The sequence below is a fragment of the Heptranchias perlo genome, chromosome 1 (assembly GCF_035084215.1).
Source record: "Heptranchias perlo isolate sHepPer1 chromosome 1, sHepPer1.hap1, whole genome shotgun sequence".
NCBI lineage: Eukaryota > Metazoa > Chordata > Chondrichthyes > Hexanchiformes > Hexanchidae > Heptranchias > Heptranchias perlo.
Window position 1 is genome coordinate 127,109,863 of NC_090325.1, and position 24,241 is coordinate 127,134,103.

At 42.6% G+C, this 24,241-nt stretch overlaps 1 protein-coding gene across 16 annotated transcripts in view; it reads left to right on the forward strand.

Annotated features, from left to right (window-relative positions):
- Nucleotides 1-24,241, forward strand: part of LOC137325831 (calcium/calmodulin-dependent protein kinase type II delta chain) — a 419,005-nt gene that overhangs the window by 122,930 nt on the left and 271,834 nt on the right. For all 16 annotated transcript variants that reach the window (XM_067990934.1, XM_067990952.1, XM_067990937.1 and 13 more), the window contains exon 3: nucleotides 7,413-7,472. In XM_067990934.1, the coding sequence (XP_067847035.1) occupies nucleotides 7,413-7,472 (60 nt within the window). The remainder of the gene's footprint in view (nucleotides 1-7,412; nucleotides 7,473-24,241) is intronic.

Below are 24,241 nucleotides of genomic sequence, written 5' to 3' on the forward strand. Positions count from 1 at the left end.
GTCTTCCCATTACAACATTTAACTGTTTCTTAAATGTCATGATCTCAACAACCCTTCCTGTATAACTCATTCCAGCTGTTGATCACCCTCTGTGCACAGAAATCATTCCTGATATCTGTCCTAAATTTGTCCTTCTTGGAACGTCCTCTGTGAGATGTTTCTTTTTGTTGAGGTTGAAGAGCCCTCGGTTATCAAGTCAATCCCCTCAGCTCTTCCCTCAGAAATTGACACAAGTGATCAGTCATATTGCTCTCTTTTGGACTGCCTGTAGGGCCTGGATGGAATGCTTGTACTGGGTAACTAAAACTGTGCTTAACTCAACTCCAGGTACAATCTGACCAGTGCACAGCTTCGGCATGACTTATTAACAATTTGATCTCCATTGATTGGGCAAAATAACCCACCATCTTATTTGCTTTGTTTGTTGTTATCTCACACTATTTTAACATGATGAGTCATCTAATCTGATGAATACATCATCTTGAGATACATTTTTTGTAAGTTCCATCCCACACATAGAGTACATGAAACTCCAATTTTTACATCCAAAATACAGTACCTTGAATTTTCCTGTACTCGACTGATAAGCCCACGTGCCATACTCTCTTTGAGGAAGAAGGTAGGATTATCTACTTTTGGTAATGTCTTTCTAATTCTCTAAATGTTTATCCTCCACTTGACTCCTGTCATCACGTTCAGTGTTTGCTGATGTGACGATTGTAGCCTGCAGTCTAAATCATAGTTGAAGATACAAAGATAAAGGCTGGTCGATGGACAGGACGTGTATGCAGTCCATGACTGGTGAAAGACTGCATTACTGATTTCCGTTTAAACCTCCTGAGTATTGCTGTGGTGAATTTTGGCTGCAGGATAAACTACCGATTCCTCAGGTGTTTTTTCTTGCTGACTGTAGATTATAAGCATATAATAAAATGAATGTTTCTTTTGATGAATATAAAGGTTATTAATCATAGAATCTACATTGAATACCAATTTTTTTTTATAGTCTCACTATAGAATGGGTAGTTTGAGTTAACTTTAACTACAAAGCAAATTGTGATTGTATTTTTAAATGGTGTTAGCTTCACAGTCACTAACACCAGCTGTTCTAGAATTAGACCTGGAAATTTACACTTCTAAAATTTGTTTTCACCAATAATGTGAGAATGGTATAATGTCCAATATTGTTCTGGTGTGAGAAGACAATCTGATATAGGCTGTTAAAGCCACCAGCAAACTTTGTTATCGTATGAGGAAATTAAATTCAAATCCTGGAGGAGGAAGAAGCAAAGCTGTTTACAGCTAAGAGAACAATATGAAAATCAAAATAGTACCAAGAGGGAGGGGAATTAAAGTAATAATTTAAAGACATGAAAGAGAAATCTGTTTTTCCCAGTGAAGTATTTTTTCCTTTGAGGCATGAGAGTTTGCTTTGGTCCCTGAACAACCATTGGACTGACAAATAACATCAATAATTATTTTATCAAACAAGATGAAAAACTGATCAAACACAAAATGTGGTTTTATAATCTTCATGACATTTGTGTGGGAGGAAAACCGTAAAAGCATACTGTAAATTACACCGGTTAAAACCTCTAGCCAAGGGAATATTTGCACTATCTTTGCAACAGACGTTGATGATTTTCTAGTATCTGTGTAAGATATGTAGTAAGGTTAATTTTGAATTGGAAAAAAAAATTAAGGGCACTTCATTTTCACTCTCTTCGAGGATTCAAATCAGCAAACATTAATAAATTAAGCCTTTTTTTAATTGCTTTTCCTAAAAAGAACCTTTAGAATTATATTGTAATTTTTCAGAGCACAAATGTATGCAATATGTATAAAGATTTGTTGTAGTTATGGTATTCAAAGATAGAAATTTTACTTGAAAATCAAGCCAAGAGAATATTCAAAACATAAGTTCATCTCTTTTGAGCTACATGATCACCTGGGACCAACATCAGCATTCTATTTGACTATTTTTCATCTTTTTCCTACTCCAAACCCTTCTCCCTTTTCTCCTTGCTGAATCAGAGGCCCCAATTTTAAAGGGGGAGTGGGTGTGGTGCCGCAAGCCCCGAAGCAGGCGGCGTACTTGGGGAGTCCGGAGATGTGGATGCATGAATTCTCTCGGAGTGGTGCCCGAACCCGGCCAAATCCCTACTTGGCCGATGGGCGGGCGGGAGTGGGAATTCGGCGGCAGTAGGCCGCAGCAGGGGACTGGTGGGAATGGTCCCCGGCAGTCAGTTGGGGGGAGCTCTGGATGCGATCGGGGGAAGGGGGTTTCTCGCCACGACGGGGGTGGGAGGGTTCTGGCCATGATTGGGAGAGTTGGTGGGGGAGCCTGGGGCAAGGGAGGCCCAAGGCAGTGTCAAGAACCTGGAGTTATTTTGCTTTTCTCTGAAAGCTCTGCACTGCCTCTAAAGTATGGTGACCATGCCTGTGTGGTCTTGTCAATGTTTCATGAAGTATTGGTCACTTTTGTTCTGTAGGTTCACTTGGACACATTGAATTATTAGATTGTGTTAATACTGAACTTGTAGCCTCCTTATTTCCTCTTTCACATTTCAGGATATTTTGACCATTTTTTTTTACAGAAAGCATTTGGAAAATAATAGCCACAATTTTAACCCCTTTCACCCGTGAGAACGGCACTTGGGAGCGGTTAAGTTTAGGCTGAGTCCACTTATCGGCCTGAGGTCGCTCCATTCACGCCCGGTACCATTTCATCATGGCTTACTTTGAAGCCTAATTTAAATTGAAAAGTTGCAGCCTGATGATGTCATCAGTGCCGCAACGTGATTTTAACGACATGGGGGGAGGGGGGGGGCCTCGCCTGGTGTCAAACCCGACAGCCGAATCATGGCTTAAGGCACCCGCTGGCTAGAAGAGGCAAAGATGAGTTTTGAGAAATTACTTTTGTGGGAAATCCTTGTGAGCCAGAGGGAGCAGGAGTACTCCCCGATGCCCCGCAAGGAGTCCTTGGGCCTCTACAACCCCAGCCTTGCCTCTCCCTCTACGCACTGGCATCGACTGCCAAAGCCCTTGCTCAGCGCTGACGTCATGCCGAGGACCATTCCTTTGGGTTCCCGGCGTCCTAGGGTTCCCGACCCAATTTCACGTCGACCTGGACATCAATCCTGCTGGTTTCGGGAGGGAGACTGTCCTGGATTGTTTAAATGAGGCTCAGGAGTTAAAATGGTCCCGCAATCATGCTGAGATCCCCGTGGGGATTTCCCTCCCGCCCACACCTCAACCTGTCCCGGACGCGCCCCTCCAGTTAAAATTGAGGCCAATGTTTTTTTTTCTGAGCAAAACTATATCCTCACAAGTTTGGGGAAAAAGGCTCCTTGATGAAACGTGGTTAATATGTTTTCTCCAGAGAATATATAATCAGTTTGTTGGTTTGTCTGAATAATCAAAAAAACACCTCACATTCACTGTGTTGGGAAATCCTTTGATTTCTGTTTGCAAAAAGCGAGAGAGCAAAGAGCAAGGGAAGTTTTTGGAGGAGGCAAGCTGCTGAAACAGTGAGGCTCCAGAAAAGGCAGGTTCAGAAAACAAGACAGGAGACTCCCGGGAGTGGAGGTTCTGCCCCGGATATTAGGTTGCAAACACTTAAACCACTCATGTGAAATTCCCCTTTCCATTATTTTGGTGAAGGCATTAATAAGTTGAAGTTTCCACTTAAATAGCAGAGACATGAATTGCAGATGAACACGTTAACCTTTCGTATGCTAGTATCCCATGGCATAATTTTGGGCCATGGAGTTCAAGATACCTTGGTTTTTAATTGTTTGTTCTCAAATTGATCTTGTTTCAGTATATTAAGACAAAGTAGAGATCAGAGTGTTGAAATTACCCAGAGGAAGTGTTCATTAATCATAACACAACAGGGTTAGAAAGACAAAACTATGCATGATAAATAATCCTCTAAGCTTATCAGAAGGCTGGAGTTGGGGCACCTGCCAGTAAGTGTCAAAACCTGATGTTCAAATAAAAAATATTCATGCAAATCTTCTAAGGGTGTCTGCCCATTGTTTTGTGTATTCCTTTGCAAAAGCATTATTTATTTTATGGTAAAGATGTATGTTGTTCAGCTTCTTTGACCTCGTGATGAGATGAATAATAAAATTATTTATATTATATAGGTTTGAATCTCTCCTTGAAGCAATAGCACTTTTAATAATTGCTGTTGAGGGACCAGTTAATCCTTAGATTCAGTAATGGGCAGTCGGATTTTGCTAATTTTCTGTAAACTTAAAATATTGACCTACTTCTACTAATTCACAAACAGAATCAAGCCACTAATCTATTTGTGTTAGATTTTAGACCTAGTGATACCTTGCCTCTGTTTCACACAATCAAAGTTTTTTTCTTCATCAGTTATGTGCCTAGGCCCAACTATCTTCAGCTGTTTCAGCTTAGTTCAGAAGAAGGGGTATTTACTGGTGATTTCACAATGTTCAGCTCCATTCAGAATTCCTCAGATAATGAAGCAGTCCATGCCTGCATTCAGTAAGACCTGGACAACATCCAGGCTTGGGCTGAAAAGTGGCAAGTTACATTCAAACCACACAAATGCCAGGCAATGACCATTTCCAACAAGAGCGAGCACAACCATGACATTCAAAAACATTGCCAAATCCCCTGCCATCAACATCCTGGAGGTGGCCATTGAGCAGAAACTCAACTGGACCAGCCATATAAATGCCGTGTCTACTAGAGCTGGTTAGAGACTGGCTATTCTGCGGTGAGTGGCTTACATCCTGACTCCCCATAGCCCCTCCACCACCTACAAGGCACAAGTCAGGAATGTGATGGAATACACTACACTTGCCTAGAAAGGTACAGCTGCAACAACACTCAAGAAGCTCGACATTATCCAGGATAAAGCAGTCCGCTTGATCAACAGTCCATTCACCACCTTAAACATACACTCCCTCCACCACCATTGCACCGTGAATGCAGTGTGTACAAGCTACAGGATGCACTGCAGCAAGTCGCCAAGGCTTCTTTGACAGCGCCTCCCAAACCTGCAACCCCCACCACCTAGAAGAACAAGAGCAGCAGATGTATGGGAACACCATCACCTCCAAGTTTCCCTCCAAGTCAGACACTTGGACATATAGCGCTATTCCATCACTGGGTCAAAATCCTGGAACTCCCTACTTACCAGAATTGTGGGAGTACCTTCAACCATATGGACAGCAGCAATTCAAGGGCAACTAGGGTAGGCAATAAATGCCGGCCTTCCTGGCAACGTCCATATCCCCAGAATGAATTAAAAACAGAAAACCTGAATTGACATCTGTCAAAGTAAAACAGCTTCTCATGAAATAGGAATTAAAGGAACATTTAAAAAATTACATTATGTTAAGGCTGTTGGATCTCTTGCTGATATGTCTTTTTTTTAAACAAGCTACCTTTATTTTGAATGGTCATGTCAGTGCCTGCAGTTTGCGACGCATAGGTCTGAAACACCTAGAGGCAAATCCAAAGTGAACTTGTCAGACTCACTAAGGCCAGCTGCCAGAAAAAGCTGTTCTTTACTGGATCTAGATGGCAGCTGGTCTTAGTGAATTGAGCAAGTTTACTTTGAGGCTTCAGCTATCTGCGGGAGAGCCAGTAGCACAATACCAATATAAAAGCAGCTAGTCCTGGACAGCATCTATGGGGTGTTGTCGGTACTGTGCCACCGCCAATTGAAGGTAGATCAACATTAATGCTTTAAACAAAAGCAAAATACTGCGGATATTGGAAATCTGAAATAAAAACCGAAAATGCTGGAAAGAAACATTCAGCAGGTCAGGCAGCATCTGTGGAGAGAGAAACAGAGTTAATGTTTCAGGCCGATGACTTTTCATCAGAACTGGAAGATGTTAGAAATGAACAGCTTTTAAACAAGTGTAGAGGCAGGGAAAAGGAGGGCAGGGAAAGAACAAAATGGAGAGATCTGTGATTGGTTGGAGGGTAGGAGTGTTTAAATGATGATGATGATGATGCAAGGCAAGGGGGGTGGTAATGGGACAAGTAAAGAAACATAAGATGAGTCCAGAGGAGGTGTAAATGGGTACAGCAGAAGGGGAGGGAAGCATGGAAAATCTGGCAAAGCAGAGAGGGTTGCGGTGGCCCAGGAATATTGCAGAAGAAAAGCAGGTAGACCCCACAGATGCGGACTACCCCGCCGGCCGTGTCCCCAAGCATCAGCCCACACCTCCTCCACTCCCAATGGCTCTGGTGCAGCCACCCTCCATTACCAGCACCTGCTGTCTGGGAGAAAATGGGAGTGGTGATTAAATCTAAAGTTGTTAAGCTCAATGCTAAGGCCAGAAGGCTGTAAAGTGTCTAATAGAAAGATGAACTTGCATTGAGCTTCATTGGAACAGTGTAGGAGAGGGAATGGGATATAGAAATACAGTGGTGAACGACCGGAAGAGAGGACAAGGGCGACCGTAATCGTAATTTTGGGAGTGAGGGCGGAAGTGCGGGAAATAGGACGGACACGGTCGAGGACCCTGTCAATAATGGTGGAGGGGAATCCTGAGGAAAAAGGAGGGCATTTCTGAAGCATTGGTGTGGAAGGTGGCATCATCTGAACAGATGCGACAGAGACCAAGAGACTGGGAGGGGAATCTAGTCCTTATGGGAAGCGGAGTGGAAGGAAGTATAATCAAGATTGCTGTGGGAGTAGGAGGCTTGGGGGTAGTAGAGCGTTAAGCACGCGCAGGGCAGAATCTGAGCTCTATTTTGATGTCCGTCCCATACTGTGTGATTTTTATCAGTAGTCTAATCACTGTAGCTTTTGTACGAAATAACTCTACACACTTTGCGCATGCTTATTATGCGCATTTGTGGTTTGCTTTTTAATAATACACTGCAGGGTGTAGCATAAATTCTGCACTTAAAGGAAAAACTTTGGTGCACATTGTCGACAGTATTTGATTTCATGTGCCTGCTAAATTTTGGAAGTGGCTGAGCCAAGAAGGTGCAAGCATTCAGAAATTTAATTTTTCTTCTTGTGCTACAGGGTTACGTTGCTATATGGAAATTTTACATGAAAATTCAGCATGTGGTACACATTTGTCAAGAGAAGAATGGCTGCTAACTGCAAATGAACTTAATGGTTATTTTGCCCTTTCCTCTCTGTTTTATTTCAATTTATTAAAGATCAGTCACTCAGGATTACATCCATTTACGATAATAAGGCAAACAGAAAAGTAGCTTCTAATTTGGCTTTATTCTTGTGATATAGTAATTAACGTTTAGTATAGTTTGTTCCATTTTAATTGATTGAAGAGAAACAATCGATTTCCTTTACAAATGCAATCTTGGCCTCTGATTTTGCTTTACTGGGACATTGTCCGATATACACCAATTTAAATTAGCCTTGTTTTTCTTTTGTAATACAGATCACCAGAAGTTGGAGAGAGAGGCTCGGATTTGTCGACTTTTAAAGCACCCCAATATTGGTAAGCGTATTTTCCTATATGTTTCTAAAGCTACAGTTACAAATGGACTGTTGACATCGATTTTAACTTTTTTCTAAAATAATTCTCCCCACTTCAGATACCACTTCCTACATCATTCTACAACTCAGAATGGTACAGATGACTGACTGCTTTTATTCCCTTGCATCCTACCCTATGACAGTGTTGTCCAATAGAAATCGCTGACTAACCACAAGTGTGGCTATAGTGACACTGTTTTAGCTAGATGTACTAATTTTTGTAGAAAATGCCGTACATACAATACTGGTAAATGTACATTACAAAAAACATCTACCACCATTCAGTGCAAAACTTTGTAGTCTTTCTCTTTCACCAAAAGTTTGGAATTCTGGCATGGAATATTGGACACAGCACAGTTTCTGGGTTTTTGTCTAGCCGTTGTGAGTGATACTCTGACTTCATCAGAGTGATTGCTGAGAATGTTGACTCGCACAACAAGACCCTCCCCTGCTCTCTGCGTGCTGCTTGGCCTTTGTCATGACGTGCCTTGTTGGAGCTGCTTGTTATTGGTTAGGCTTGTTTTCTTCTGCTGGGCTGGAACAGTTATTCCGATTGGATGAGCTGACCACGATGACTGCTCCTCTCTCCATACAATGTTTCTGGTGTTCCCATGGTGTTGAAGTCCAGCGATTTCACCCGTGTTACACACCATTTTAGCAGATAAACAATAAGCAGTAACCAAGGAAGTAAAACAGGCACAAAGATCAAAAAATACTCGCAACACTGCTTCTCATCTTACTATTTTAACAACAAAACACACAAAAAGATTAAAGTACGTATGCATATGCTGTGCGGATATAAGTGTTGAGATCACATGCCCAATTACGGTATCTATTACTCCCTTTTAATTTATTAATCAAAAAAGTAATTAGCCACATCTGGATTCCCAATTAGCCACGTGTTTCTAGAGGCTAATGTATTGCACAACACTGCCTGGGGAGGAAACTTGGAGGTAAATTTTCAGCTTCACTGCCTAGGCAGTAATCTGGTGGAGTGAAAATTTGGTGGGTTCTAGAAATGGCAGGGGATGTGCTCTGCTAGAGTATTTCTCAGGTGGTGAAAACAAAAATCCACCCAAGTGTGTTGTCCCATTGGCGAGTCAAAATTAAGCATTCCGTGTGCAATCATGGGCATTTGCTTACACTCAAACACCAAAGCACTGTACCAACATAATATCCTTTGTTTGGATGAGGTGGGTGTACTATCTATATAAAAATAGGTATTAAATTGTTTTCAAAAGCAATCTTTCAAGGCATAAACTGCATTGAAACTTACAGAAATTCTGTGGGCCATCATTTTGGCAAATAGATGGATGGTTTGTGGCTGTTTTTCTTTCCCCTCCAATAATTTGTTTAAGTTCCCTTGATGGCTCAGTAGATAAATGCTCTATCTGGTGGGTCCCAAGTTCAATTCCTAGCCTCTACTGAGTTAGCTGGGCTTGGCCGGGATAAGGTACAGTTGGTCTCGTGTTCCTGGACTAGGACGAAGGAAGAATAATCAGGGCTGATGATGTTGTCGTGCTGTGCATTGACTAGGTTGAAATTAAAGTTGCAATTAATTTCTTACAGAAATGCATCCTATCTCTCAGCTTTTCCTTTTTGTATTTTATTTGCTACCTGTGTCTATACAGTCCTTGGTTAAGACACTGAGGACCTCCCCAGCTGCAGTAGTGCTGCTATTTAGTCATGTTTATTTTCATTCGCGCCACTGCTGGCTGAAACTGATAATACACACGGAGTGATTTTCAACTGCACAATTTTCAGTTGGGCCTCTAAATGGACGAGCAGCATGCCCGCCTGAAACAGGCATAAGGCTGCTTAAATATGCAAATCAGACTCCTACGCCCGCTGTAGGTCCCCGATTGGAATTTTCAGGTACAAGTGGGCAGAGCGCGTGCTATGCATGCTTCGCCCATTTGTACCAGGCGCTGAGCGGCCGCAGCAGCAGTCCTTAAAAGGACCGGTGGTGGCTGCTCATAAAACGTCCCAGGAATCTCCTCCTGGGCCCCCAAAAAAACTCCACTCCACTGCCACCTGTTCGATGCTTGCTCTTCCCTAAGGATTGCCTCCTTCCCCCCCCCCCCCCCCCCCCCCACCACCCAGGCCAGACGTGACCAGCTCAGCATGGGAGCCGTCCAATTTCCTGCACTCCCAGAACCAGTGAGCTGCAGCGAGGTGCTTGCTTGGCGCCCACAGCTCATCAGTGACATTTTAATGAGGCTCAGGCCTCAAGCCGGCACTAATAGGTTGGTGGCACAGTTTCTCCGCTGACATCGCATCCCTTTTGGGCAGAAGTTGAAGATCACCCCCATAAACTCATACGGAGCAGTTTTCTAACTCTTGTGTATGGAGAATTTCTGAAAGACCGTGTTGGCTACCTAAAGGAATACCATATTATTGTGGAAAATCTTTTATTAGCAACAGAAAAAAATGTGATAGTGGGTCAACAAATAAGGGAAAAAGAGTGCAGAGTTCTATTGTTGTACAGTTGTGTTGTATCCTTGGTTTCAGAAAGAAGTCTGAAAATCTCATGGACCCAATAAGACCCCATTGTGAATTCCTAGGGTCCATGGACTCTAGTTTGAAAATCTATATTTTAGGCAAGTTCCTGCAACAGTGTTGGGTTTAGACTGTTATTGGAGTTTTGATCTATTAATAGCTGCTTCCCACCTCTTTTAAAAATGCTAATTTTATTTAGTTGGTGTCTAGGGATTCTCTTTCTGGAACGAGATTAGAACTAAATAATTTATAAATCCCATTGCATCCCAGGTGGCAGCATGGAACCCATTTTCGAACATTGAGAAATACTAGTCTGACGGAACCCATGCTTATTGTTATAATTACTGTAATCAGCACTGTTCTTTTAAAGAAAGCAGTATCGGAAAATCAATCCATTCCAAATTGTGTTAACATTCATACATTATTGTTTATACCCTTGAGTTATGGATAATGAGACAGTTTCATATGCTAGTGTAACATTCTATTCATCCGCATCTATAGCTGTGTGTTCATTGCAACTATAATATTTGGCCTGTATATTTTTGTGGCATATATCTTACATTGCCAGGCCATATTTTCCTACTTTATTAGATACTTAAAGGTTGAATAGTGTCTTGCTATTTAACTTTCCTAGGACAATTAAGAAATGTGTTTTAATTTTATCTTGTGGAAAAATCATGTCTCGTTTAGACCATTTTTAACAGCATTATATTTATCACACAGTCATTGCACCTCATGTTGCAATGATGAGCATGACCGTTTAGATGTCTCTCAATTCTTTTCTCGGGTTGATGAAATGTGTTTAGAATTGTAGTTGATCTTATTCACTTCAACCCAAGATTCACCTGGGCTAACAGCTCTACTACTGAGAGGGCAGGGGGCCAGCTTCCAGAACTCTGCTAGGAGGCATAATCCCATCTGATTTGTTTCTTCTTCCTGCCCAGTGAGATGTTGCAGCCTCTGTCAGATGAGACTCACACCCAAAACTGAGCAGAGTGGAATGTGGAATCCTATCATTGCTTTCTGCGGAGCTGATTGCTGCTGTTATAATTTAACTGTACCATGCTGATTCTTGACTGAGGCTCAATTTGAAAAAACAAAATGTTGGTGCAATCCGAGGTCTCCTGGGCTAACTGGTGCAAATTTCTTTTTTGAGTGAAAAGCTTTTTTGTTATTGTGCATTGTTGGCAAAAATTATTTTCCAGTTTAGATACTGAGGAATTGAAACTTTAGGATCAACACTGTCCCTTTCCAGTCGGGGGGCTATAGTTAATACCGAGGAGGACTGTGACAAAATACAGGAAGATATTAACAAACTTGCAGAATGGACGTGCAATTGGCAAATGAATTTCAATATTGATAAGTGTGAGGTTTTGTATTTTGGTAGGAAGAATAAGGAGGCCACATATTGCTTGGATAATAAGAGTCTAAATGTGGTAGAGGAGCAAAGGGATCTAGGGGTAAAGATACACAAATCACTAAAAGTAGCGACGCAGGTTAATAAAGCCATAAAAAAAGCAAACCAAGCACTGGGGTTAATTTCTAGAAGGATAGAATTGAAAAGCAGAGAAGTTATGTTAAACTCATATAGAACATTGGTTAGACCACACTTGGAGTAATGTGAACAGTTCTGGTCTCCATATTATAGAAAGGATATAGAGGCACTGGAGTAGGTGCAAAAAAGATTTACTAAGGTAATACCAGAACTGAGAGGTTACACCTATCAGGAAAGATTGAACAGGTTGGGGTTCTTTACTCTAGAAAAAAGACTGAGGGGTGACCTGATAGAGGTCTTTAAGATTATGAAAGGGTTTGACAGGATAGACGTAGGGAAGATGTTTCCACTTGCGAGGGAGACCAGAACTAGGGGCCATCAATCTAAGATAGTCACTAATAAATTGAATAGGGAAATCAGGAGAAATTTCTTTACCCAGAGAGTGGTTAGAATGTGGAACTCGCTACCACAAGGAGTAGTTGAGGCGACCAGCATTGATGCATTTAAGGTGAAGCTGGATAAACACATGCGGAAGAAAGGAATAGAAGGATATGGTGATAGGGTTAGATGAAGAAGGGAGGAGACTCGTGTGGAGCATAGACCTGTTGGGCTGAATGGTCTCTTTCTGTGCTGTACATTCTGTGTAGTCCCTGGGCACAACTTATACCTTGGAATCCTTTGAACATGTCAGAACTCAGATTGTTCCTTTCATATTCTGGTCAAGAAAACCACTTAACATTGATTATTCTGAAAAAAAAGCCTCTATCTTACCTGGTTATTACTTGTTATTTCAACAGTTAGAAAATGTAAACATTTTAATTACTATCAGTTGTTGGAGAGGGTGAGAGAGAGAGAGACAGAGACCAATCTTCGACTTATGCCCGAAATGGGCATGAAGTCAACAGAGTGGCCATGCCGCCCGCCCAAAGTTGGTGTCAGGAGGTCTTTTTTCAGGTAAGAAGTGGTTGGCCGGCAGTTGAAAATCGCCATTAGTGTCTTTCCTCGTTTAATTTTTTTTTCAAATAAAAAGCGAATGAGTTGAATTTTCAAAGCTTTAATTACCATTTATGTTTTGTTGATAGTAATTGGAATGTTGATGCTTTCTTATAGCTGTGATTGCCCCATCCCCCTGTCAAAGCCCAGGACCGTTCCCTATGTGAGCAAACCCAAGGACCATCTTCCAATTCTACCCAAGCCTAGGAAAGCACCCATTTTTACCAAAGAGCAGGACTGTTTCAAGTGCAGCAAAGCTTCAGTTACTGCCCTTCCTTATTTGCTAAATACAAAGTATCTGCCTCCAATTGGATACCATCTTGCTGTGATTCTCAACGTTAAAAATTAAATACATAGGCAAAGAATATACAACATCGCATATCTCTCCCCAAACATTTCATACATGCCCACCACTTCAGTGTAAGTGTCCCACCACTCCATCCAACTGTCACTTATCAACCTTTTCCGGCTAGAAATTCAGAAACACCCATTTTTGTGCGACCCCAACCGCACAGGGCAATTACCTTGCGCACAAATGGTGAGGCCTGAGGAGCCTGGGACATTGGGCATCGGGCCTCATTCCCATAGAGTCTGCGCTGCGGGAAGAGCACCAATCAGGTAAATGAAGGAAGTCTGGCATGTTGCCAGCGCAAAGGTACGTGATGGCCTCTGGGGGCGAGGGTGATTTCAGGTCTCGGGCTGGGGGGCGGTGGCGGGGAGGTGAGATCGGTGGCAGTGTCAGCCTGCAGTGACCTGCGGGATCACGGGTGGGGGTGGGGTGGTGGTGGGGGGAGGAGAGAGGTCGTGGGTTTGGCAGGTGGGAGAAGTTGGGGACTGGAGCCTATGGGGAGGGAGGTGGAAGATCTCAGGGCCCGGAGTGACAGAGATCAGGGTGGGAATTTTACAGGTAAGTAACTTACCTTTTTTTTTGCAGGCGATCATTAGGGCTGGTTTCCCTGAGTTCGGCCAACACTGGCTGCCTCAGGGCAGATGTTAGGCCCCTTATTTGCATATGCGAAGGGCCTACGCCTGCATCAGGTGTGGTAAAGGACGCCTCTTGTTTGTCCTCTCCCAATATGGCGAGCACCGCACTTCTGGTCGGAAGAGTTGGGCATGCTTTCTGCCCTCCATTTTGTGCACTTAGGAGGGCGCTGCATGACCCAATTTCTAGGCCTGCATTTCCATTGAAATCGCCACAGAAATTGACTCACTCACAAATATTATATTTTCTTAATTTGAATCATTTATATGCAAACTGCTACATACAAATTATGTTGAATAGTTTATACACATAGAGAAATACTCAACAATTCTTAAACATATGTACGTACTTAATACATTTCATTTACAAATACATTTTACTGTACAGTTCATATATTTCAAACAAAATTATTAACTCTTTTCCTTTTTTCCAAACATCTACAATTATGTAAAAAGCTTCTCGTATACAATTTCATCCCAAATTTCCAATTGTTTTAATTCATTTTATTATAGTTTCTATATAGCTCCACATCGACACATCTTCATTAAACCATCAAATCCTCCTGTCCTTATCAAACGACATATCCTCTAACTTCCTGTATGCAGCACCGTGGGCCATCGTACATACCTACATATGCAGGTATGTATGTATGTTCATACATATTTTATATATTTTGTTTTGAGTCTTCTCTTTCCCCCCACCCCCATCGCTGCTTTCTGTCTCTGGCCCAGCTCTTCTCCAGGCTGTGGTCATCCATTGGCTGCCCAGCTGTAGCTCATGTGTTCTTCCTGGTCCTGACCTCCCCTCCACCCCCATAAGTTTTCTTCAACCAATTATTCTCTCCCTGGTCTCAGTGCCTCACTTTCCACTAAGTAGACATTACATTCCAGTCACCTGCCCACTCATTATACTTTGTTGCTAGCATCCCCAGTGTCATAAAACAACCTTGTCTTCCGATTCACCATGCTACAGGAGGTCAACCCAGTAACTGATGGTTTCCTTTGGACAGTTGTCAGCAATTAGATATTTATCAGATGCTTGTTGGTAGCAATCCATTTGCATTTCCAACAAACACACGCATCACTCTTTGGTCAGTTTCATTTTTTAAAAAAAAACCAAATTCAGACTTGCATTTTCTTGATCGAGTTCTGAGCAGCTTTCTCACCTTTTTTTATATATTGAAAGGGGATATTTTCCTCCAACTGAATTGTGCAATCTTCAACACATTTCCATCATATTCAACATATCTTTTGTCAAACTTCCACTTGTTATTTCAGCCCAGTTTTGTTATACTTGATCTCTGGCTTGTTGTTCCCACATGACTTACTCCTACCTCTGAGCTCTGCATTCCCCCTTTATCTACCTGCCCTTAAGGTCCAAAAATCTTTCTCCCTGAATAGTTTCCTGACTTTCAGCAGCATTTAAATAAATTGAATATGCTTTCTGCTCTTTAGTATCTTTGCTGACTTTACACAGATGACAAAATACATCAAAAGTGGAATAGGTACTTTCAACCAACCTAAAACCAGTTCCTGCCTCATGGTTGGGAACATAGAAACATAAAAACAGGAGTCGGCCATTTAGCCCTTCGAGCCTGTTCTGCCATTCAATGAGATCATGGCTGATCTGTGACCTAACTCCATATACCTGCCATAGCACCATATCCCTTAATACCTTTGGTTAACAAAAATCTATCAATCTCAGATTTAAAATTAACAATCAAACTAGCATTGAGTGCTGTTTGTGGAAGAGAGTTCCAAACTTCTACCACCCTTTGCATGTAGAAGTGTTTCCTAACTTCACTCCTGAAAGTCCTGGCTCTAATTTTTGGGCTATGTTCCCTAGTCTTAGACTCCCCAACTGATAGGGTAGATAGTGAAACTATTTCTATCAGTTCCCCTTAATGTCTTGAAAACTTCGATCAAATCACCCCTTAATTTTCTAAATTCCAGGGAAAACAACCCTAGTTTGTGTAATCTTGCCTCATAATTTAACCTTTGGAGTCCAGGTATCATTCTAGTAAATCCATGCTGCACTCCCTCTAAGGCCAATATATCCTTCCTAAGGTGCGGTGCCCAGAACTGAATACAATACTCCAGATGTGGTCTAACCAGGGCTTTGTACAGCTGTAACGTAACTTCAACCCCTTGTATTCTAGTCCTCTAGCTATAAAGGCCAGCAATCCATTTTTGATTATTTTGTGTACCTGTCCATGACATTTTAATGATTTATGTACATGGACCCATAAGCCTCTTTGGACCTCCACTGTTTTGAGCTTTTCACCATTTAGAAAGTACTCTGATCTATCCTTTTTAGGTCCAAAGTGGATGACCTCAGACTTGCCTACATTATTGAAATCCATTTGGCACAATAAATGATCAGTTTTGTCCATTCACTTAATCTATTAATATCGTTCTGTAATTTTATGCTTTCATCTATACTGCTTAAAATGCTGCCTATCTTTGTGTCATCGGCAAACTTGGATATGTAGCTCTCTCTCCTGTCATCCAAGTCGGTAACAAATACTGTGAATAGTTGAGGCCTCAAAAAAGATCCCTGTGGGACACCACTAGTTGTATCTTGCCAATTTGAGTACCTGCCCATTATCTCTACTCTGTCTCCTGCTGCTCAGCCAAATTCCTAACCAGGTCAATAATTTGCCCTCAATTCCATGAGCTTCATCTTTAGCTAACAGTTTCTTATGAGGGATTTTATTGAATGCCTTCTGGAAGTCCATATAAACAACATCCATAGACATTCCCCTATCTACTACCTTAGTCACCTCTTCAAAAAATTCAGTCAGGTTCGTCAGGCATGACCTACCCTTTACAAACCCATGCTGGTTTTCTCTGATCAGCTGAAAATGTTCAAGGTGTTCAGTCACTCTATCCTTAATTATAGACTCTAGTAATTTCCTGACAATATATGTTAGGCTAACTGGTCTATAATTACCTGGTTTCCCTGTCACCATTCTTAAACAGCAGAGTGACATGTGCAATTTTCCAATCTAGAAGAAAATTCCTGAATCGAGAGAACTTAGGAAGATTATAGTTAGAACATCTGCAATATTCTCACCTACTTCCTTGAAAACCCTGGAATGGAAACCATCTGGTCGTGGGGATTTGTTACTCTTTAGTGCCATTATTTTCTTCATTACTCTTAATTTGCTTATATTAATTATGGTGAGTCCATATCCCTGATTCAAAATTAATTTCCTTGGGTTGTACGGCATGCTATCCTCTTCCTCTACTGTAAATACTAACACAAAGTAATTATTTAACATGTCTGCTATTTCCTTATTTTCATTTTCAATATCACTATTATCAGTTTTTAAGGGGCCCACATTACTCTTGACCATCCTCTTTTTCCTAATATAATTGTAACATTTTTTTGTGTTGATTTTGATATTCCTTGCAAGTTTCTTTTCATACTCCCTTTTTGTAGCTCTATCTGTTTTGCCACCCTTTGCTGCCATGTCTGATTTTTTTGGCAAGTAGATCTCTTGCCCCTTAGGGGTATAAATTGGTTCTGTATCACATTAAATTCTTTTTTGAACACCTCCCACTGATCATCTGTTGTTTTAATCATTAACAGGTTTGCCCAGTTTACTGTGGACAGTCTCTGTCTCATCTCATTGAAGCCGGCCGTACTTAAATTTAGAATCTTAGTAGCTGATATGGGTTTCTCCCTTTCATACACAATGTTGAACTTAATCATATTATGATCGCTATTAGATAAATGTTGATGCGCCGTTGGACTGTTAAACTAAATCTGGATCATTACTCATTATTAAATCTAATATAGCCTGCCTCCTTGTTGGTTCCAGGAACTTAGTGGGATGTTTTTTGGGCTGTGGCCGGGTTGGGGGAGAGCAGGTATAAATAGTGCAAACATAGTAATGGTGGTGTTTGGGTGGGGGGGTGGTGAATGAAAAGTCAGCTGAAGGCCCAAATGGGGTCAGAGGGAATTTGGGCTGCATTCTTCTGAGCCTCCTTTTTCTCTGTGTTAGTAAACTGTGGTGCCCCCCACCCTATAATTATTGAGCCCCCCCCCGCCCCAGTCTCCCCGCTCAATACTGTTAGAAATGTCCTCCCTCCCCCAATACTCTAGGACCCCCCTCTTCGATCTTGAGACCCTGAGATCACCCCATCCAATCCGAATTGTAAGAACCCTTCTTCCAATGATCAGTTCCCAGGACCCTTCTCCCAGCATTGTCAGATCATGAGACACTCCTCCCACCACTACCAGACCCTAGGGCTCCATTCACATTACTTGCATATCCCAAAAATGTTTTCCCAAGTGCTCCCAAGCTTGGAGACGACCCCCCCGCCCCATCCAATGCTAACACATCCTGAAACCTTCCTAATGCTCCCAAACCCCAAGAGCCCTCGGTCCCGTTTTTTTAAAAAGTTAAGAGATTAAAAATTGAGTAACGAAATAAACTGACATATAAGAACTGACATATAAAAACAGAGAAAAAAATATACAGAATCACAGCTTGGGAAAAATCCCATGATGAAATTGTAATTTAAAGTCATTTCATTTATTCCATCACTATAAATCAATCACGGTAGATACTGCAAAGCATAATATTCCTGTTATTCTAAAACAAAGTATTCTCAGAGTTACTGTGAGAACTGCCACATGAGTTCCATGAGTATAATATTTAATATCTTTCTAACCAAGAATGGTATGTACTATGGGTGAATGTTTAGTTTATCAGTGTTTGTATCAGATTTACTCTACATAGCTAAGATTAGATGTATTTCAGGATACTGTGTACAGATATTTCTCGGCACTCAATGTCATGTGGCAGGACAGAACTAAAAACATTTTGTTCTGTCTCTTCACTGAACCTAACTAATTTGACACTTGTTCAGACAGAAGAAATATTTTCTTGCACAAAGTACTTTGGGAATGGGTTTGTTGAAGTTGCTAGAGAAGAATTGTTTTTTCCTCAAAGAGCCAAGTTTAGGCATACGTAGCCTATTGTGTTGCACAGTACTGTACTGGTACTGTCTTTGCAGTACCACTGAATCTGTTGTATAAGTTGCTTTTGAGTTCTATTTAAATACTGTTCTGCATTTCTCAAGTGCGTTATAATGCAGGAGTGTGCATGCTTTTTTGCCTATGTGGGCAGTTTAGGTTTGTACCATGAGCCTCATGGACCCTATCAAATTCAAATCAATGTTCTCATTAAGTTGTAGTTAGCTCAAGCTGTGGATAGTAACAGATCTTGGTGATCTGATTTAGGATTTACCCACCAACAAGGCAATAGTGCTAAGAATAGCTCTTTCCAAACTTCTTGGCCCATACATTTCAAACAAAACAAACCAATGGGTAAGAAATAAAAACACAAATAGAATCGAATTGCTTTGTGAGCAGTATTCGCGGGACTTATTGGGCCGCATGTGGCACAGAGGCCATAATTTGGATACCCATGCTATAATGTATTCTTCCTCGCCAATAAAAATTCAGTTGTACCCTAACTGAAAGGTAATTTATATGAATTTGCCAGTTGCCCACTTATACAGTCCAATGCTAAATATGATTAAACACCAAGCTTTATGGTAACCTGTTCAGTTGGAAATTGCCCTACGAATGGAGCAATTTTTAATATTTCTGACTAAATCAAGTTCTGACTTACATTTTACATGCACATAAAACCCCCTTGGTGGAAGCATTCAAGATAGACTTTGCAGAATTTATAAAATCATAATTCCATCTGCAGCTCATACCTGGTAACAAACAAAAGACTAAGATATATGAAATACAGTAAAATGCAAAATACACCTTTTGTGTGACACTGAAAAAATAATACTGTCCTCCAAATCTCAGGCCAGCCCATATATCCCTGGCTTTGCTGGATTCCTCATCAGGATTAAGTAACCTCAAATGCATAATTGGCTTTAAAAAGCTTGTTTGTATTGAGCAGTTTAGTATGCCTAGAGAGTGGGTGAAAACGCTGTGTACATTTCTGAAAGAATAACAAAACTGTGAAGTGAGCCTTCAGATCAGTGCTGTTGTCATGGATACATGCAGCAGCTGGTGTTCAGGAAGTGCTTTTAATCAATGAGTTTCAAGCGCACAAAATGTGGAAAATATACCTTCTGTTAATTACACACTGAAGTCTATCCTTTTGTAAAGGGGTTTGGTGACCTCAGATTGTATCATGAAACTTGTGTGGGTGGAAAGACAGTCTGGGGGATTTCCTCATCTCAAGACCTGGAATGGCCAAAATTCTTGAATACATAATTTTAAATAAAATAAGCCAAAATGAACAGATCAACTGGCACATAATTGTTTGCAACAGATGGCATTTTTCATCTTTTTGAAATTCTTTGTGATGTCAGCACATGTCACTCAGGAAACATGATGAGAACTGTTGCACAGATACTGCACAAGGAGCACCATTAATGAATTTTGGAAGTGCATTACAAATGCTATTGCACTTTTGTTTTCCAGTTCAAAAAAAATGACATTCTCCAATTCATTCAGATGAAATAGAAATGCATTCTTTTTACATAACTGTTGGATTCATTTTTAGATGTTAAGGATTATGGTCAATTGGGATTGTCACAAGGTAGAAAACAAGGTGAAGAGCTTCTACAAGTATGTAAAAAGGAAGAGAGTAGCAAAAGTAAATGTTGGTTCTTTAGAGGCTAAGGCAGGAGAAATTATAATGGGGAATCAGGAAATGGCAGATGCGTTAAACAAATATTTTGTATCTGTCTTCACAGTAGAAGACACAAAAAGCATACCAAAAATAGTGGGGAACCAAGGGGTAAATAAGAGTGAGGAACTTAAAGTAATTAATATCACGAGAGAAAAAGTACTGGACAAGATAATGGGACTAAAAGCCGACAAATCCCATGGAACTGATGGCCTACATCCTAGAGTTCTAAAAGAGGTGGCTGCAGAGATAGTGGATGCATTGGTTAAGATCTTTGAAAATTCTGTAGATTCTGGAATGGTCTCAATGGACTGGAAGGTAGCAAATGTTACCCCGCTGTTCAAGAAGGGAGGGAGAGAGAAAACTGGGAACTACAGGCCAGTTAGTCTGACATTAGTAGTTGGGGAAATGCTGGAATCCATTATTAAGGAAGTGGCAAAAGGGCACTTAGAAAATCATAATATGATTAGGCAGTCAACATGGTTTTATGAAAGGGAACTCGTGTTTGACAAATTTATTAGTTTTTTGAGGATGTAACTAGTAGGGTAGATAAAGGGGAACCAATGGATGTAGTATATTTGGATTTTCAAAAGGCATTCGATAAGGTGCCACATAAAAGGTTGTCAATCAAGGTAAGAGCTCATAGGGTTTGAAGTAATATATTAGCATGGATAGAAGATTGGTTAAAGGACAGAAAACAAAGATTAGGGATAAACAGGGCATTCTCAGGTTGGCAGGCGGTAACTAGTGGGGTGCTGCAAGGATTGGTGCTTGGATCTCAGCTATTTACAAGCTATATTAATGACTTGGATGAAGGGATCAAGTTTGCTGACGATACAAAGCTAGTTGGGAAAGTAAGCTGCGAGGAGGACACAAAGGGCTCGGTTTAAAACAGAACTGTGGGTGTGTTGGAGGCTGGGGGGCGGCGAAGAAAATCGCGATTTCCAGGAGCAGGCAGAGATTCCGGCTCCAACACGCCTAAGAGTGCCCATGACCCAGAGTCATCTGGGTGCGGGCGCCGGTCCTGAACCCGGAAGTCTCGCCGGCAATTAAAGCTTGAAGTACTTGAAATGTACATGAATCTAATTAAGTTAATCTAAGCAAGTGATTTCAACGCTGCCTCAGTGTGTTTCCCGTGCTATGTGAAACACGTCATGGTGAATGAGTCGTGCTTCAGCCGGCAGCCGTTTGGCCATTTAAATGCCTGTTTGACAGGTGGGGATAAAAGGTGAGTTATTGCAGCAGGGCACTCAGTTCTCTCAGACAAACTTTTGGCTGGGAGATCTTTGTGTTTAGATTGAAAATTCTTGTTTTCCACTCAGAATTGTTGTGTTTACACATATTTACCAACTTTTCGAACCCCCTCAAACTCACACCATCAGAATGGGGGGCACGATGGCTGCATTCACCGAGTACATCCGTGGACGATCAACATCATTATCCTCGCCCGGCACGGCGTGCACTTGGCGCTCCACAACACAGTGCTGCGCCACAGGCACCTGCACTAGAGCACAGAGGGAGCGATGTCGTAGGAGGCACTACCCTCGTCAGAGGGTCTACAGGCCGAGGCTCAGCTCCCTGGACCTCTGAGGAGCAATGCATACGGAGGCTGTGATTGACTCGCCAGGTAGTTGCAGACATCTGCAGCCTCCTTCATACTGACCTAGGCCTGGCGGCATCTCATCACCAGTCGCAGTTAAAGTGACCATTGCCCTCAACTTCTTCATTCCAGGATGCCATCGGGGACATTGCCGGGTTCTCTCAGTCGTCTGCACAAAAGTGCATAAGGCTGGTCACTGACTGCTTGTTTCGCAGAGCCTCGCAATTTGTCAACTTCCCAATGGATGACCTCAGCTAGACGGAGAGGGCAGTGGGATTCCACTCTGTGGCTGGCTTCCCACGGGTACAGGGTGCAATCGATTGCATGCATATAGTAATCCGAGCACCTCCACAGGAGCCAGGACTGTTCATCAACAGAAAGGGGTATCACTCCATCAACACTCAGCTCATTTGTGACCACCGCAAAAGATTTCTTCACGTGTGCACCAGATTCCCTGGCAGCTGCCACGATTTGTTCATTCTGAGGGAATCCAACTTCCTGGGCCTTTTCCACACACCGAGCACCCTTAAGGGCTGGCTCCTCAGAGATAAGGGATACCCCCTGAACACGTGGCTCATAACGCCTCTGAGGAACCCCATCATCGAGCAACAGCATCGATAAAACAACAGCCACATCGCCACCAGGTCTATAATTGAACATGTGATAGGGCTGCTGAAGATGCGATTTCGGTGCCTCGATCATTCTGGTGGAGCACTTCAATACGCACCAGCGTGTGGGGGTCGCATTATAGTAGTGTGTTGTATCCTGCACGACATGCTGCAACAGAGAGGGGTACCGGTTGAGAAGGCCCCATGCCCTCATCCACCATCCACATCTGCCATCCACATTGAAGAGGAGGAGGATGAACCCATGGGCAGAGTAGCGGCTCACCTGGCTGCTTTTGAGGCCAGGGTGTCACTCGTGAATGGTTCTCATAAGATCAGAAAGTGAGAAGAGTCCAGTCCTCACACTACCTGGAAAGAGCAGCGCCAACACCAGCACCCCCCCCATCCCCCGCACAAAACAGTCCTGCAACTATACATACACCCACTGCAAAGTGACCCAATGGGTGGCATCAAGTGTCGCCGTTCATGGTGAAGCACATGAAAGGGCGCTATCACAAAAGCCAGCCAAGAATGGACAAGACATGGCAGTAATGATGAGAATAATAACATTTAATGTGACTTCAACAGAAACCAAATATAAATGAGAAACATGAGTCTGTCAGACACCCTTGTGCATACCCTTTGTGATCACAAATCCTTAGCCTTTCTCTTCCTACTACTTCTACGTGGTGCATTCCCTGTGGCTGCAGCGGTAATGGCAGGTTGCTCATGTCCATGGCCGGACTGCTTAGATGCTTTCGGCTTACGCCCTCTGGGTTTTGGAGCCTGTGAGGGCCCCTCGAAAGACTGCTCCACCTGCACCTGTGCAGGGGCAGACTTGGCCACCTGGAGAGGAGGCAGTTTTGCAAGTACTGGTCAAGAGGGGGACAACGGGTGAGAGGTGGGAGCGCTTTGAGTGGCGTCCCCACTTTCACATCCTTTTTCGCCATCATCCCTCTCCTGGGCCAGGCCCACATTACTCCTACCACTCTACTGGAGAACAGTTTGGAGGACATGTGTGATGCCTTGGAAGCCCAGTTGTAAAGTTCCTGTCTGCCTGTTTCAGGCGGTAGAATGTTGTTCACCGTGAGTCCGAACGGCCATTGTCGGCCTGAATGGACTCATTTGTGAGCCGTGCTTGAAGCTCAACGGACGCTAGCCTTCTCTCCATCGCAGACATTCCCACACTTACCTGTGACACTATCTCAGAAATTCCGCAGTTACCTGCGACACTATCTCAGACAGTTGCTCATGTCCCTGTGACACCATCTCAGAGATTCCCTCCCGTACCTGTGCCACCATTCCAATCATGCAGGAGTTGGACTCCTCCATCCTTTGGCTATTGTGGAGAGTGGGCATGGCACCTGTTCCAGTACCTCGCAATGTGCTGCTGTCCCTTGATCGTTCTCCTTTTAAAGGATGGCCCCCGGGGTTTAGCATCTGCGTCCAGCTGAGAAGAGCCTGGAGAGGAGTGCGCCCACTGACGCGGACTCTCCACAGCTGACTCTGCCACTATTGTCTGTTCATGCTCATGTGTGATAACTCACCATTTGCCAATCCAACTAAGTCACTACTAGGACCCACCGAGGTGTGAGTATCTGCGCTGGTGGATGGCTTGCTAAGTTGTGACGGTGCACTCTCAGAGCCCGGCAGGTCCTCTGCTGTCACTGTGGTCGTTGAAGGGCCTGTAAGAGAACATGAAGCAATGTTGAGCATCATCACAGATGTGTCCTGTTGCGATGAACGTACTGAGGTGTTCAACATGCCAATCATTGTTAACATCAATTTATATTGTGTGTGATGAATGTTCGTTAAAGTTCTCTCACCAGATGTTTGTGGGGTGCCAGTCTTAGCGTCCCCGATGGGCAGACACTCGAGGATGTG